Here is a 16,976-nt window from a genome sequence, read left to right as displayed (position 1 = left end):
TGCAGTTCTTAAATATTAAGGCTGAATGGGATTACATGCCTCCAAGCAACAAGAATGCAGTTATTTTAACTACAATAGCAGGAACTGTGTAAATTGTTTAAATAAAAGGTCTAAACTTGGCTCAGTGGTAGCACTCTCACCTTTGAGTCAGAAGGTGTGGGTTCAAGTCACACAGTAGGACTTGGAATGCATGTAGTCCAGGCTCACTCTAATACACTTCTAAGGTAAGCATTGCATTGTTGGAGGTGCTGTCCTTCTGATCAGACGTTAAACCAAGGTCCCGTCTGCCCGTTCAGGTGGACGTTAAACATCCCAGGACACTATTTGAAAAGAGATGAGTTTCTCCGGGTGTCCTGGCCAACAATCCTACCCAAATAAAATTGGTCATTTACTTCATGGCTGCTTGTGGGATGATGCTGTGTGCCAATTGCCTACCGAGATTGTCTGCAAAATAGAGTCACTAAACTTCACAGAAAGATTGTGAAGTGCTTTGGGATGTTCTTGACGTGACAAAGCAGCGCTATATAACGTACGAGGATTATTGTTAAGTGGCTCACGTCGAATGCAGTTCCAAAGCAAACATCAAAGGCCTTGAGGATGGAAGTCATTTGAATCATTCTTAACAGCAGAACAACTGGTTAAAATGGACGAGAGAGAGAGAGAGAAATGGTGTCTTGTTTGAAGAGTGCAATAAATGTTCCATTTTCATCTTCTCTCAGTTACAAAGAAAACAGAGTGAACGTTCTTCAGACGAATTAAGCTGGCAACGCTGATGGGATTTCAAGAGAATGCAATCGCAGCTGCGTCAACCAGCATCCTCATCCTCCCTCCTGCGCTCCCTCCATCCCTCCCTCAGCTCCCTCCCACCCTCCTTCTCTCTCCCTCTTTCCCTCCTCCATCTCCCCCTCCCCCAGTCATTTACCTTCAATTCCATCAGGACACAGACATCTAAAGGCGTTCAGAAGATCAGAGCAAGTGGCACCATTCTGACAGGGGTCACTGAGACACTCATCCACCTCAATCTCACAGTTATTGCCTGGAAATCAGCAAGATTCACTTCATTAGGAATTTGCCAGCAGTGACACACCAGCGCGACCGTCAACAGGAAAGTCAAATAATTACATTGGATTATATACAGAGAGGTTGACTGGGCAGGTCACGGGCATTGCTCAGAGAGTTTTCGTGCCATCGGTGCTCAGGTGGAAACTCAATTGCAAACATGATTACTGGCCAATATGTGCTCAGCACATGAATCTGCCTCCGCTTGTTTCAGCCTGGCTCAGTCAATAGGTAGCACTCCTGCCTGAGTCGGAAGGTTACGGGTTCACGTCAATGTAATAATAATAATAATCCTTGCATTTGATATAGCGCTTTATCACGTCTCAAAGTGCTTCAGAGAATACTTTGAGGAGTATTCCGCATAGATGCATTTAAGAGGAAGCTAGATAAGTACATGATGGAGCAAGGAAACTGAAATATGAATATGAAAGAAAGCGTTATGCTGATAGAATAGTTGAGGAAGGGCAGGAGGAGACTCATGTGGAGCATAAATGCCGGCATAGACCAGTTGGGATGAATGGCCTGTTCCTGTGCTGTATATTCTATGTAATTCTGTAATAGACTGTAAAGTGAATTGACTGTATATTTTGTGTGGGTGAAATGCGGCAGCCAAGTACGCACAGCAGTGTCCCACAAATATTCGTGGATTGAGTAACCCAATTTTTTTTTAAGGGATTATTACCCCCAGAAAAGTGATCCGCCAATCAACTAACAACCAGATTCCTACTTACTGATAGGTAAACAAAGGCACAATATTTCACCCTGCTGGAAATCGAGCTCAGATTTCTCACTTGCAAGGCGAGTGCTCTAACCCCCAAATAAAATTGGTCCTTCACCAATGGGACATTGTTGTGCTCAAATTGTCTGGAGAGTTTACCTACAAAAGCACAGTTACTACACTTACCTTGTACTCTGTGAATGGATAATGTGACAAAGGCAAAACACAAAATTGGTTACAGCGCTGATTATTTTTCTGACAGTTGTGCACAATGGGGGTATATTAAAACCCACTATTGTACCTTGCTATAAATTGGGCTGGGTTTGCATAGAGCTCAAACATTAATAATTCCTAATAATTCCTTCAAAAAGATAATAATAAATTGGTCACTCAATCCACGACTGTTTGTGGGGACACTGCTGTGCGCAATTGGCTGCCGCGTTTCGTCCACAAAATATACAGTCAATTCACTTTACAGTATATTCTGTGAAGCATTTTGAGACGGCTTGAAGACCTAATAAGGCGCTATATCAAATGCAAGGACTATTATTAATATTGAGAATTATAAAGCGGCTGCAATGCAAGAATGAAAAAAACTGATCACAAGATGATGCCAAACCTACCGACGAAACCTGGTGCACAGTAACACAGGAACGAGTTCAAGCCATCTTGACAGATGCTAAGGGGATCACAGGCTCCAGACTGGCAGTCGTCAATATTCACTTCACAGAAACGTCCACTTAACCCTGACAGAGGGAGATGGGGAGGGGAGGCGCAGGAAAAGAGGGGGAAGGTGAAAAAAGGCAGAGTTAGATGCAAAGCATTCAGGATTTGCTATAATACACATATATTACACACAATATTACAGCACAGAAACAGATCATCCGACCCAACTAGTCTCTCCTAGTGTTTATACTCCACATCAACCTCCACATCTCCTAATCCCCTCTTCTATTTCCCGCTATTCCCTTCTCCTTCATTTATACATCAAGCTTCCTCTTAACTACATTGATCCTATTTACTTCAACCACAGCTTCCAGCAATGGGTTCCACATTCTCCGTGAAGACATTCATCCTAAACTCCCTTTTAGATCTGCTACTGGCTATCTTATATTAAACCCCCTCATTTTGGAATGAACAACAAGTTTCCGCACGTGTTGGACACTCAGCTCACCAATGTTCCCCTCTCCAACCCCCACGACCCCTTCAACCCTCACCACCACCAGCACCCCCCCCCCCCGGTTCAGTTGCCCATATAAAGCACTGTGAATGTGCTGTGTAAATAATTGTGTTGTATTGCATTGAAAAGGGCCACCCTGTTCACTTGAAACGCACTTCAATTTGACAAAACAAATGTAAGAAAAAAAAGAACTTCATGTCAAAACTGTTACCTACCAGAGAGGCAGTGACATATAAAGCCTCCAGGGATGTCCTCGCACTGTAATGTGTTGTGACACAGTCCTTTGGCACAGCGAGCTATTGGAATTTCACAGATCTCCCCCATATATCCCAGTTGGCAGATGCATTGGAATCTATTGGTGAGATCTTCACAATAGGCCGTACCCGTCGGGTAGCAGGGATTTGACAGACATTCATTTACTTCCAGTGAGCAGTCGTAACCTTCAAAACCTGTCCAAATGTAAAATAAAGTAAAATAAAAACCCTGCGATTTCACAAGCCTGCAGGGGTGTGCATGTTTCGATGCATCTGTGGGTTTTCGTACTGAAACAAAACCCGTTTAACACCGTTCCATAATAAAAAAAACACACGCTCTTTTTAATAATAATAATCCTTGCAATTGATATAGCTCTTTATCACATCATTCAGATGTCTCAAAGCAGTATATTTTCAAATGGATTGACTGTGTATTTTGTGGGCATAAAGCGGCAGCCAATTGCGTACAGCTGTGTCCCACAGACAGTCGTGGATTAAATGACCAAATTATTTTTTGGGGGTAGAGGGATTATTACCCCTGGAAAGCGATTTGCCAATCAACACACAACAGGGTCCCTACTTACTGCCAGATAAATAGAGGCATGTGGAGTAAGGAAACTTGCCTAAGGTTTTTTGTCCTACCTGGGTATCGAGGATCCTCTCACCTGTGAGGCGAGTGCGTTAATCAATACCCTATGGGGACTCCACAAATCTCTAATTTTAAGAGAGAAAAAATGTGTTCCTTCTCCGATCGTTTCTGTGTTGAGCCTGTCAGAGTTGGTGTTCAGCTGCCTGGGAGGGACAGCCCCAATAGTATCAATCTATCTTATAGCTGGAAATGCCTGGAGTCCTTCCAGCTCACACTGATGTGTTTTGCACTGAGTAATTGTCTACAGCTGACTGACCCATGCCATATGGTTTGAGGGTGGGGGCATGGGAGGGGGAAACAGAGTAAAAGAAGCCTTGGGTGGTTCCATTGGCGAAGCTTGATGTGAAAGCTGCGAAGCACAATAACACAGAACAGATCATCGCAGCCCATCTTGTCCAACCGCAAGTCAAATTGAATGATCCTCTGTCACTTTATCTCTCAGAAACACTCGAACCATTTCACCGCCAAGTTGCTCTAATTCCTTCTTCAATCCGATGTGGCAATCTGTCTCCACACGCTTCGCTGAGTGGTCAACTCCACATAATCACTGCTGTCTTGTGTAAAATGGGCTCTGGGACCCCAGAATGTGTTATGAGTCTAAGACTGGGAATGTGTGCTGTTTGGATGTGTGACTGTGTGCGTGTGATTGTGACTGCATGCGAGTGTGTGTGGTTGTGTGATTTTGCCCACAAATATACGGGCAATTAATTTTACAGTCTATTCTGTGAAGCGCTTTGAGACGTCGAGAAGACGTGAAAAGCGCTATATTAAATGCAAAATTATTATTTATTATTGTGTGGCTGTGTGTGTGATTGTATGATTGTGGCTGTGTTTGTGTGTGTGTGATTGTGTGGCTGTATATGAGTGTGTGATTATGGGATTGCATAATTGTGAGGCTGCATGTGATTGTGTGGATGTGTTTATGTGTGTGTGTGAGTGAGTCAGTGTGTGATTGTGTGGATGTGTGATTGTCTGTGTGTGTTTACGTGTGTGTGAGTGGGTCAGTGTGTGATTGTGTGGATGTGTGATTGTCTGTGTGTGTTTACGTGTGTGTGAGTGGGTCAGTGTGTGATTGTGTGCATGTGTGATTGTCTGTGTGTGTTTACGTGTGTGTGAGTGGGTCAGTGTGTGATTGTGTGGATGTGTGATTGTCTGTCTGTGTTTACGTGTGTGTGTGTGTGTGAGTGGGTCAGTGTGTGATTGTGTGGTTCTATGTGTGTGTTTATGTGTGTGTGCGCGTGTGGGTCAGTGTGTGATTGTGTGGTTGTGTGATTGTATGTGTGTGTGTATGTGTGTGAGTGGGTCAGTGTGTGATTGTGTGGATGTGTGATTGTGTGGACGTGTGTGTGATTGTGTGACTGTGTGTCTCTGGGATTGAGATGCTGTGCCCACTCACAACATGGTTACCCAGCCCCAGCAATGTTACAGCTGTGTGAGAGGAGACAATAACCCCATGTAATTTGGATTGGATTGGTGAGCAGGTCCCAGAGAAGTCAGCTTGTCTCTTGAGCTGCCCAATACCGTCAGATACCAACTTCCTACAGCAAATAAAAAAGAGAAAGTTTAATGGCGGGTCATCGGTGTGTGTGTGTGGTGTGTTGAGTTATGAGCACCAGAACTTTGGTACAATAAAACTTATCTGCCGACCCATTAACATGTGGCAGCACCACACTCATGGAATCAAACAATTGACGTCCTGTGTCTCCGAATCTCTCGCACAAATTATTCTTCAGCAATTTGTTGAGGGCGAGCGAGAGGCACCACTTCTCCAATTAAAACGTATGATTCAACGGAAGAGAAGACGATCTCTCTAAACTTTCCGTCTCATTAAACATGATGGGATTGGTAGAGGGTCAGATGAAGGTCTGATGTGCGGTGAGCACAAGCTTACAACACTAGCCATCAACGGCAGGATCTGGAGGTCACCTCCAATCACAATGTTGACAATTCCTCTGCTTCATCCGCTTGATGCCAATTTAGCATTGTTTTAAGCCCTTTTATTTGTTTTCTCTCTTCTCTCCACTGAGAAGCCGAGAACTTACAAAATAATAATAAATTGTCACTCAATCCATGACTGTTTGTGGGACACTGCTGTGTTCCATTGGCTGCTGCGTTTCGCCCACAAAATACAGTCAACTCACTTTACAGTATATTCTATAAAGCGCTTTGAAACATTTCAATGATGCTAAATCAAATGCAAGGATTATTATGATGAATGTCTTCAGATCGCACCAGGATACTTTCCTCTTCAACTGTGCTTACGGACACTGCCCCTTTCCCCCAGCTTGTCATCAAATTGTGCAATTGTTTATAGCTCCAAGACATTACTGCCGGTGCAAGTTGTTATTGTCAGTATTATTTCTCCTCTTTAGATATTGAAGCCAGGTATCAATTCTTATTCCATCCTCTCTTTGCAAACCTGATCAAAGTATCAAGATGTTTTACCATGTGACACTTCCTCCCACCACCTTTAATTCTTTGGAGGTGCCTGAATCTGAATCTGTCATAAAATATTTAACGATAATTATTCCCCATTCAGTCACACTTTTACTCCTTTGATCTTCACTGATTAAAGTCTTGTGACCATCATCTTTGTGCAGTGCAGTAACGTGTCTTAGATCAGGCAGATAGTCAGATCTGGTTAGACCACATCAGTGACAGAGACCACTGAAGTGGCTAAGATTAATCAGTCAGTACTGGTCTGCATGTCGTGTGCCTGAGTGACACGAGGGGTTGAATTTGAGGATTGCTCAGGGAAATTCCTTATTATGTGGAGTCCTGTAGCTCAGTGATTTCACTCGCCTCAAAAGCGAGAGACTTGGATTCGATTCCCGGCTGGCAAAACCTTAGGTATGTTTCTTACTCCACACACCTCTGTCTACCTAACAGTAAGTAGCAATCCGGTTGTTCGTCGATTGGCGGATCGCTTTTCCGGGGCTTATAATTCCGTCAAAAAAAAAAAAATTGGTCACTTCAATCCACGACTGTTTGTGGGACATTGCTGTGCGCAATTAGCTGCCGCATATCGCCCACAAAATATAGTCAATTCACTTTACAGTGTATTCCGTGAAGCGCTTTGAAACGTCTCAAAGACGTGATAAGGCGCTGTATCAAATGCAAGGATTATTATTATTATAGAATACTCTATTATAGACTTCCTGCAGGAACACTCTGCTCCAGAGGGAGATGGCATTGGAGCAGAGTACATTTGTAAAGCGTCTTTTACGTCAGGAGGATTTACTGTGAAGTGCAGTGTGTTTTGTAGGCGAATGTGTCAGGCCAATTTGTGCACAGCAAAGTCCCACAAACGGCCACGGAACAAATTTATTTGGGAGTCGATGGGAGAAATTATTTTCTCTTTTCGAAGAACACCTCCCAGAACTGCATTGGAGTGTCAGCCTAAACTGTGTGAATGCAAGTCCCATGATGGAGCTTTGAACCTACAACCTTCTGCCTCAGAGGCGAGAGTGCTACCAAATGAGTCAGGCTGACACAAGTGATTCCGATTACTCTTCGTGCAATTTGGATAATTTTTTCAGGAAATTCTTATCAAAAAAGACTCCAAGAAGTTGCAACACTGTGGGATATTTTAACATATCTCCTCTAACGCTGTGTGCATTGTTATTTTTTGAGCGGTGAGGAACTGAGGCCAAGGATGAACGTGAAAGGGGTGAGATGGAGTGGTAGAGGAAGAGAGAGTTCCAGATGTTAGGGGCATAGGAACTGAATGTTCAGCCATGTGCGCCAATAGTGCAGCAGAGAGAGTGGGGGGACACACATCAAGTCAGCCGATAGCAATACTTTCAGACACACCAAGGTAGCTTAACAAAAGGAGAGAGGTTTAGACTTGTAAAGAGGAATTTCAGCTAAAACCAGGAAATATTTCTTTGCAGAAAGGATAATTAACGACTGGAACAGTGGTTGAGCTTGGACACCGGACCCATTTAAGTAACAGCTTGATTCCTTGTTGGGAGGATGGTAAAGTGGATGTTTTGAAGGGATGAGGTCAGGTGAGCTGAAGGATCTTCTTCACCCGAATCCATCTCATGATCTTGTGAACTAATTTAAATCATGAGTACAACATGATGCTCCTCTTGATTTTAAAATGAAAACAACATTAAAAAAAGGACTCAAAAGAACTAGGGCAATTTAATAATAATAAAATAATAATCATAATCCTTGCATTTAATATAGAGCCTCATGATGTTGTTGAGATGTTTCAAAACACTTCACAGCATATATTGTAAAGTGAATTGACTATATTTAATAATTTGACTGTATTTAACCCAGCTGCTGGTCACCCAGCTCCCCCTCCTTTGTCCACTGCTGGCAGACACCATTACTCAGTCCCTCTCCTTGGGATCAGTCCCACTCTCTCTCAAAACCGCCGTCATCATCCCCCTCCTTAAAAAACCTAGCCTTGATCCCTCAAATCTTGCGCACTAGTGCCCTATCACAAATCTGCCCTTCCTGGCCAAAGTTTTGGAACGTTTTGTTGCCAACCATCTTCGCGTACACCTCTCCCTCCACACCCTGCTCAAACCCCTCCAGTCCGGTTTCCGCCCTGCCCACCATAAAGAGACAGCACTCGTGAAAGTCACAAATGATGTCCTCTCTATCTCCCTCTGCCTCCTCGGCCTCCTGGACTTCAACATAATCGATCATGCCATCCTTCATCACCTCTCCTCCATTATCCACCTCAGTGGGACAACACTCGTTTGGTTCCAGGCCCCCTTCTCTTCCTCATCGATGTGCTCCCTCTCGGTGATGTCATCCGCACACATGGTTAAATTCCACATGTATGTGGATGACACTCAACTCTACTTCTCCTCCTTCAGCTGCGACCTCTGATATTCTGTCAGCTTGCCTGACAGACATCAAGGCCTGGATGAGCGCAAATTTCTTGAGGTTAATTGTCAACAAGACGGAAGCCGTACTCTTTGGCTCCAGTTGACATCTTGTGTCATGTGGTTCGGACCTCCTCAACCTACCCAATCTATCCTTAAAACTCTCTGAACCCAAGCGCAACTTAGGGCATCAGGTTCAATCCCCAGTTATCCTTCCTCCCCCACATCCGGGTCCCTGGCCAGGACGACTTTCCTCCACCTCCATCACATTGCCCATCTCCGACAATATCTCACTCCACAAGCTGCTGAAACCCTTGTCCATGCCTTTGTCACCTTTCAGCTGCACTCCTCTAACATCCTCCTCGCCAGTCTCCCCTCCTCCACTATTCACAAAATTCAACTCATCCAAAACTCCGCTGCCCACATTTTCACCTGCACTAAACTCTGCACCCCGATTACCTCAGTCGTTGTCAAACTCCACTGGCTCCCTGTTACAGAACAGATTGACTCAAGATCCTCCATCTTGTGTTTAAATCCGTCCATGCCTTGGCACCCCCTCTCTCTCCAACCTCCTCTCTCCTTGCAGCAGTGCCCGCTGCCTCTGTTCTACTGGCTCCAGCTTCCTCCTTTTCACTCTAATCTTTTGCTCGACCATCGGCGGCCATGCCTTCCGCCACTATGCCCTGTAGCTATGGAACTCCTTCCCTCAACCGCTTCGCCTCGCTCCCTCATGCCCCATTTTCAAGTTGGCTTGAAGACCTTCCTCTTCAACCATGCCTACGGTCACCTTCCCCCTATCCCGGCTCAGCATTGTGTTCCATCATTGCTGAGCGCTCCAGGACACCACCAAGGGTGCAGAGCGCTATATAAATGCAAGTTGTTGCTTTATTTTTTTGGTGAAATGTGGTAACAAATAGCACACAGCAATGTCCCACAAACAGTCGTGGATTGAGATGTGTTTTGGAGGGATCATTTGGAGCGATCTGCCAATCGACTAACAACCGGGTTCCTACTTACTGCTCGGTAAACAGAGGAGTTTGGAGTAAGGAAACGTCCCTAAGATTTTGCCTCCAGGTTTGTCCTGGCACAGAAACTTGCTTAGTCTCTGACATTATTTTACATGTTATTTTTCTCTGTTTCCCTGGTCTCCTCGTAATGGCTAAGAGCATTGTTCCATCCTTAGTCAGCCTGCAACTGCTGCATTGCAGGGCACAGTCCAACTGTGCTTTTCAGTGCCATTCACATAATTAATGAGAGCTTTGCTCTGTTGCCGACTATACATCACTTCTGAGCCATCACTGTCCCCGCTCTCCTCCGTCCCCGCATATCAATTCACAGAATCAATGATTAATGCTCGTTTTGCTTCTGTTACTCACAGCTTGCTCATGTTTCAGTTTTATCATTTGTTGCGTGTGACTTACATCTGCATTTGCATAAATTAGTTCTGATAGCCTTTGGCTTATTGCACTGCGTCAGTTATGAAGTTGCAAAGCATTCACCATTTCTCATTTGCGCTAATCAGCCGCTATACTACAGTGTGTCAGCCTGGCTCAGTTGGTAGCACTGTCACCTCTGAGTCAATGTTTATTGGTTCAAGGTGCACATCAGGACCTTGAACCTATTATAGTCCAAGCTGACACTCTAATCAAGAGGCATTTTCTCACCCAAAGTGGAGTGGAAATCTGGAACTCTCTCCCCAAATGGCTGTGGATGCTGGCTCCAATCAAATTTTCAAGACTGAGGTGGATACATACTTATTAGGTCCAGGTATTAAGGATATGGGGTAAATTGGGGTTGAGGTACAGCTCAGCATTGATCTTGTAGAATGGAGGAACAGCCTCAAGGGATGAATGGCCGACACCTATGTTCCTATATGTTCCAATGCAGCTCTGGGGTGGGTGGGGGTGTAGCATTGCTGGAGTTGCCATCCTTCAGGTCAGAGCCGAGATCCCATCTGCCGGTTCAGGTGGATTTTAAAGATCCTGAGGCACTATTCAAAAAGAGAAGGGAGTTTCTCTCAGTGGCCTGGCCAACAATCCCCCAGATACAATTGGTAATTTACTCCAAGCTGTGCTTAATTGGATACCTCATTCTCCCACAGTAACAACAACAACTTGAATTTATTTAGCGCCCTTCAGCCTGGACAATGTGAACTAAAAGTTCCGATATGAAGCTTAAATCCACAACTTTTTGTGTCAGAGATAAGAGTGCTACCAACTGAGCCAGGCTGACATCTGAATAGTATGTTGTTTTCTAATGTATTACAGCAGCCCAGCTATATCAGAATGCTCCACATGTTATTGGATTGCACTAACTATAGTGTGGTTCCATAGCTAGGTCAAAGAGGAAGGTTTTCAGGCGGGATGTGAAAAAGGGGAGAGGGGCCAAGGTGGAGGGATTGAGGGAGAGTGTTCCAGAGTTTCAGGTCGTAGTGGATAAAAGCGCGACCTCCAATGGTAGAGCAGAGGGCGAGGAACAAGCAGGAGCCGGTGCCAGTCGAGCGGAGGAGCGTTAGGCAGGTGCAGATAAATGGATTTGAACACGAGTGTGAGGATCTTGAAGTCAATACGTTCGGTGATAGGTGGGGGCGGGAGGAGAACCCATTTGCCTAGATGAAATGAAGCGGTTGGTTAAGTAGGACTCGAACCATGCAAGTGCAGATCCCACTAAGGTGGACGAGGTAGGAGAGGCGGTGGAGGAAGATGGCATGGTCGACTGTGTTGAATGCGGCAGAGAGATCCAGGAAGACAAGGAAGCAGAGGGAGCGCTGCTGACAGTTAGAAAAGATGTTGTTTGTGACTTTGACAAGTGCTGACTCTGTGCTGTGGACAGTCAGGGTGAAAACCAGACTGCAGCGGCTCGAGGAGGGAGTGGAGGAAGAGGTGTGACCAAAGTTCACCTGTAACAATATGTTACAGGACTTTAGTAAGGAAGGGTAGGGGAAATGGGATGGTAGTGTGAGAAGTTAGAGGGATCGAGGGTGTTTTTTTGAGGAGGGGTATGGTGTTAATAGTGGTTTTCAGAGGAAGTGGAACAGAGCCTGAGGAGAGAGATTGGTTGACTATGTTGGCCAGCAGGGGGGGAGATAAAGGCATTATATCAAATGCAGTATTATGATGATGATGATTCCAAATGTCCACGTTTCAATGCGTCTGATTCAGTATTATAACACATATCAAACAGAGCTATTCTGCCTTATCCATTTGTCTTAACGTCTTTTTATCCCTTTAGCAGCACTTTGGTTCCATCATTTTGCAAATAATAATAGTAATATTATTTTGGTCACTCAATCAATGAATGTTTGGGGACACTGCTGTGCGCAATTATCTGCCATGTTTCACACACAAAGTATACAGTCAATCCAATTTACAGTAGGGTTAGGGTTAGTCGCTGTGAAGCACTCTAAGATGTCTTGAAGATGTGGTAAATCGCTATATCAATGGAAGTATTATTATTATTATCTGGGGGGTGGGAGGGAAAACAATATAATTGTGATACTCCAAACATCTTTGGCTCCTTAACAAAGGAACCAGATTAATAGCTTAAAATTATTTTTATGCACTTCCCCCACACACACCTGAAAAATTGTAGCTCACAAAGACGCCCTGAAAAGTATTGGGTTCCTCTATCTTGGATTCCGCTCAACATGGATCAAGCACCGAGAAATGGCAACTCCCAAAGCTTATTCAGGGGATACTATCATAACTGCATCTGATACAATACGATTTACATTTATATTGTACCTTTCACATCAAGAGGACATCCCAAAGCACTTCATAGTGCTAGCTGGGCCTCCGAGTTCAGAGTGGGTGAGGGTAAAGACAACCAAAAGAGCGGTCAAATAGTTAGTTTTTAGACCTGATTTGATTCAGGGAGACTGATCTCCTGTAAATAGGCCCTAGAGAGACACCTCTCCTCATTCGCAAAAGGCAATGGAAGCATCGCTTAAATCATTTTAGGGCTCAATTGAATTGAACAGGTTTTCAGCCTTTGAGTTTCCAGTGTGATCAAGCTTAGCTTTTCATCACACTTCCCAGCAGGACACCTCTTTGATGGTGCAGTCAGGCTCAACTCTCCACTGTGCATATTCCCTAAACTCTGCAATTTATACTCAAAGTATCAGTCAAGCAGGGCTCTTATATTGGGCTTTCTCTCAAGCTTGGCTGACACATTGACTATCCACCAAATGTTTTAAACAAAATTCCCATCTGCCTTTTGAGGTGAGTGTTAAAGATCCCATGATACTATTCGAAAAGAGAGGGAGTTTTTCCCAGTGTACTGGCTAACAATACCCCAGAACCAAATGATCATTCACTTCATTGCTGTGTGGAAGGCTGTTGTTGAAAGGGCAATTTGAAGCTGGATGACTTCCAAAATACCAAGTCACTGCAATTTAAACAAAAATTCTGTGAAGTGCTTTGAGACCTTCTGCTGACCATATCAAATGCAAGGATTAATTTTTCTCTCTCTACCTACTTTCAGTTTTTTATTCAAATGTCAGGCAATTATAAAAATTACTGGGCAGGATGAGATCATTTAGCCCATTCATAGAGGTACAACGCAATGCAATATAATTTACATTTATCTAGCGCTTTTCCTGTCAAGAGGATGTCTCAAAGCGCTTCACACTGCTGGCTCGCTACCTGAGCTGGGGGAGGAAGCTGAGGGTTTGGAGAAAGGAAGGGTAACCAACAGGCCGGTCAGAGGTGTCTTCAGATAGAATTTGAATGAAGCGAGAGAGAGAACAAGTTGGAGTGACTCCAGGAAGGAGCTTGAACAGCTGAAAGTCCATCCCGCTAATGGTAGGCGGAGGTGATTAAATTGATGGTCCCTCAAGCATCCATTCACCCCTGTCCTCATTCTTTGCTCTTTCACCATAGTCTTTGACCTTCCTCCTCTTCAAATCTTTAGTTTTGAGATGCTATCCTGCGTGAACTATACTATATAAATGCAAGTTGTTGGTTGTGCTGTTTAGACAATTCCCCGATGCTTTAGTTTTTTATAATGTCCTTACTCCACACACCAGTGTTTACCGAGCACTAAGTAGGAAGTAAGTTGATTGGCGTATCGTTTTCTGGGGCTAATAACCCATTCAAAAAAAAATAATGATTCGGTCACTCAATCCATGACTGTTTGTGGAACACTCCTGTGCGCAATTGCCTGCTACGTATTGCCCACAAAATATAGTCATTTCACTTGACAGTATATCTTGTGAAACATTTTAAGACGTCTAAATGATGCAGTAAGGTGCTATATCAAATGTAAAAATTATTGATAATGAAAAGGTTGAGCAATTTGCGGATGTCAGGGGAAAAACAAACTCCTTGATACACAATTTTGAGCTTAATAGTGAAAAAAAAGCCCAGGGAGCACAATAGGAGAATAAGTACCACAAAGTGTTAACAGGAGATCACAGAAAAACCATCCAGTTTATAATCTGCAGCACATCTGCAGCAGTAACAACTGCAATACAACTGGAAGAAATGCGTTGATTTACGAAACCCGGTTCATTTGCCGTTGATTCTATTGAAGAGCGCAAAGCCCTTTGCTTTCGTTTACACCTCCGAATTGTGTATGCCCTGCGCTGGGATTTCAGTGAAAGAAATAATAAACTCTGTAAAATTGAAAATTGTGACATTATTTCTTTCTGCCTGGTGCTGGACACCATCTGCCTGGTATCATTGACTCAATGTTACCAGAAAATAACCCATAGAGTTGCTATCGGGGATTGAAGTGCTCTGGATAGAAAGGCTGGGGGTCACCAACAAGCGTTTATCTTCCAAAGGAAATAATAAGAACTGAGATGACTTTAAGTGGTCTTCTCGACAGCACAGTAACAATTTCAGGTGCCGGTAGAGCATCGGTCCATCTCCCCGACCTGCCCGCTCTTTCACAAGCTCTGTTTGATCTCTTCAGCTTTCAGTGGGATTCATTCCATTCCACATTCCCTTTGCCTTGCTCCCTCCCTTGCCTCCTTCAAGGCACGTCTCAAGAGCCTCTTACCCTCCCTATCCTCCACCCCTCCTGATCCCAAAGCCCTGCTCAAGTCCAAATCCCTGCTTGTCCAGCGTCTTGATATGTCCTCTCGATGGGAAAGATGCAATACAAATGTAATTTATTGTTGTTGTTGTTCAGCTTTGTAGGTGTCAATCTGGCTCAGCTGGTAGCACTCGCACGAGTCAGAAGATTGTGGGTTCAAGCCCCACGTCGGGCTTTGAGCAGTCCAGGCTGACACTCTGATATACCACTGGGGTCTTGCTGTATTTATTGTTTTGAGGTGCTGTGCTTTGGATAAGCCAAGGTCCTGTCTGCCTGTTCGGGTGGACTTTAAAGTTAATCAAATAAATATAATTGAGAACATAAAAATTTGCTAGGCGAAGGAAGACTACCACCATCCTGGCATCGCATGACATGTGTCCCAAGTTATATACTGTATCCCAAGATATTATTTCCTAACAGAAATCTATCTAGTTTGTTCTTGAAAGAATCAACACTTTCTGCTTCCACTGTCTCTCTAGGGAGTCTGTTCCATACGTTTGTTTACTGACTAAATTGATCATTCCCTTAATGGCTGTGTGTGGGCACTTTGCTGTGTGCAAATTGGCTGTTGTGTTCACCTACAAATATAGAGTCATGACACTTAACAGAAAACTACAAAATCCTTTATGACGTTTTGATGTGATAAGGTGTTGTATCAAATGCTAGGATTATTATTGTTGTTGTTATTAAAAAGTTTCCTGGTTTGAGATTGCTTCCCAGTTGCTGTTTCTTTTGCACAATATATTTACATCCCCACTGTCACCTTTGAAAGTCGCCGAAACACTCAGCTTGACAGGCAGATCTCTCTCTCCTCCTCATCCTCCCCCCTTCCTGCTTCTTTGGCATAAATAATGTTACTGAAAACTAAACCTTATAATGGCCTGACCTTTGTCACACTAAAACATAAAGCAAAGGGTTGAAAGGTTCTCATACATAAGGAAAACAAAAGCCCAAGAGACTAGAGAAAGAGAGAGAGAGTGTACATCAATTTCATATCAAAGTTAGGCAAGGTGCATTGGTCTATTAATGTGTGACAGATATCCTCTGGGATTTATGCAGCGGATTGCAAATGGAAACATTGAAATATGTATTACATTCTAAAAAGAAAGGGGACAAAGCTTCAGTGTAATACATGACCTCTCACGTGTTGCCCGGAGTTGGAATTTAAGGATAGTGTGGATGGGTCAGGCAGCTGTTCTGGCACGTAGCAGAGCAACAGCTCGAAACACAAACAAACAAAAAGAACGACGGCGGTATTTAGTGCTTGACTGACGCTCCGAAGCGCGGCACCTGGTTTTCTCACCTTGCGCGCAACGACAGTGGAATCCGCCAATCGTGCGGACACAGGCTGCTCCATTTTTACAGGGATCAGAAGAACATTCATCAATGTCTGCGGAGCAGTTTTTGCCTGGCAGAAAAGAAAATGAAACATTAAAACTATAAATCATCTTGAGCTGGAACAGGCAGCGGATGTCGCTTCCCACTCCGCGTGGCATCAATATCATCTGACTTTATAAGTCCACAAAATATTTCTCTACTGTGCACGATGCACTGTAATTGAACACACTCTCTCTCTCTCTCTGGCGTGTGTTTGTGGATAATATAGTCTGTGCATGAAAGAAACATATGCACATAACTTTGTAATCTTGGCTCAATTCCTTTCACAGGATCACAAGATTGGTCTGGATGCAGAAAACCTTTTCACCCCCCTTCATTGCATCGAGTTGCTGTTTAAATGAGTCCAGTGTCCTGGCCTCAACCACCTTTCCTGGTAACCATGTTCCAGTCATTGATCACCCTCTGTGTAAACAACAACCTTCTGGTTTCTGTCTTGAACTTGTTCTTTAATACTCTAAACCTATGTCTTCTTGCTCTACTAAATATAAATATTTTGCCCATAAAATATACTATACAGTCAATCCAATTTTGAAATACATATCCTGTGAAGCTCTTTGAGACGTCTCAACAACATGATAAGGTGCTATATCAAATACAAGGATTATTATCATTATCGTTATTGTTTTGATATTTAGAAAGTTTGCTTTTTAGCCAAGGCAAGTTAAGCTTTTTAACCATGGCAAGTTAAGCCCTCCCAATGTGAAAGGCTCTATATAAATATAAATTGCATTGTATCATCAATAATACTGCTTAAATCTATTATCGACATTTGCACGTAGGGAGTAAATCTTAGTGACTGTGTATATTTTGCAGGCGAACAGCTAATTTGTGC

The 16,976-nt window shown here is 43.7% G+C and overlaps 1 protein-coding gene across 1 annotated transcript in view; it reads right to left on the bottom strand.

The window, feature by feature from the left end:
* The window catches only part of eys (eyes shut homolog), a 528,873-nt gene that overhangs the window by 332,531 nt on the left and 179,366 nt on the right, over positions 1-16,976 (bottom strand). The window contains exons 15-17 of the mRNA XM_042332751.1: positions 16,050-16,154; positions 2,401-2,523; positions 923-1,036 (exon numbers count right to left, since the gene is read on the bottom strand). Of these exons, the coding sequence (XP_042188685.1) occupies positions 923-1,036; positions 2,401-2,523; positions 16,050-16,154 (342 nt within the window). The remainder of the gene's footprint in view (positions 1-922; positions 1,037-2,400; positions 2,524-16,049; positions 16,155-16,976) is intronic.

The sequence above is a fragment of the Callorhinchus milii genome, unplaced genomic scaffold (assembly GCF_018977255.1).
Source record: "Callorhinchus milii isolate IMCB2004 unplaced genomic scaffold, IMCB_Cmil_1.0 Scaffold3, whole genome shotgun sequence".
Classification (NCBI taxonomy): Eukaryota; Metazoa; Chordata; class Chondrichthyes; order Chimaeriformes; family Callorhinchidae; genus Callorhinchus; species Callorhinchus milii.
Note: the sequence above shows the minus strand (reverse complement) of the source record. Positions and strands in the feature narration are given on the sequence as shown.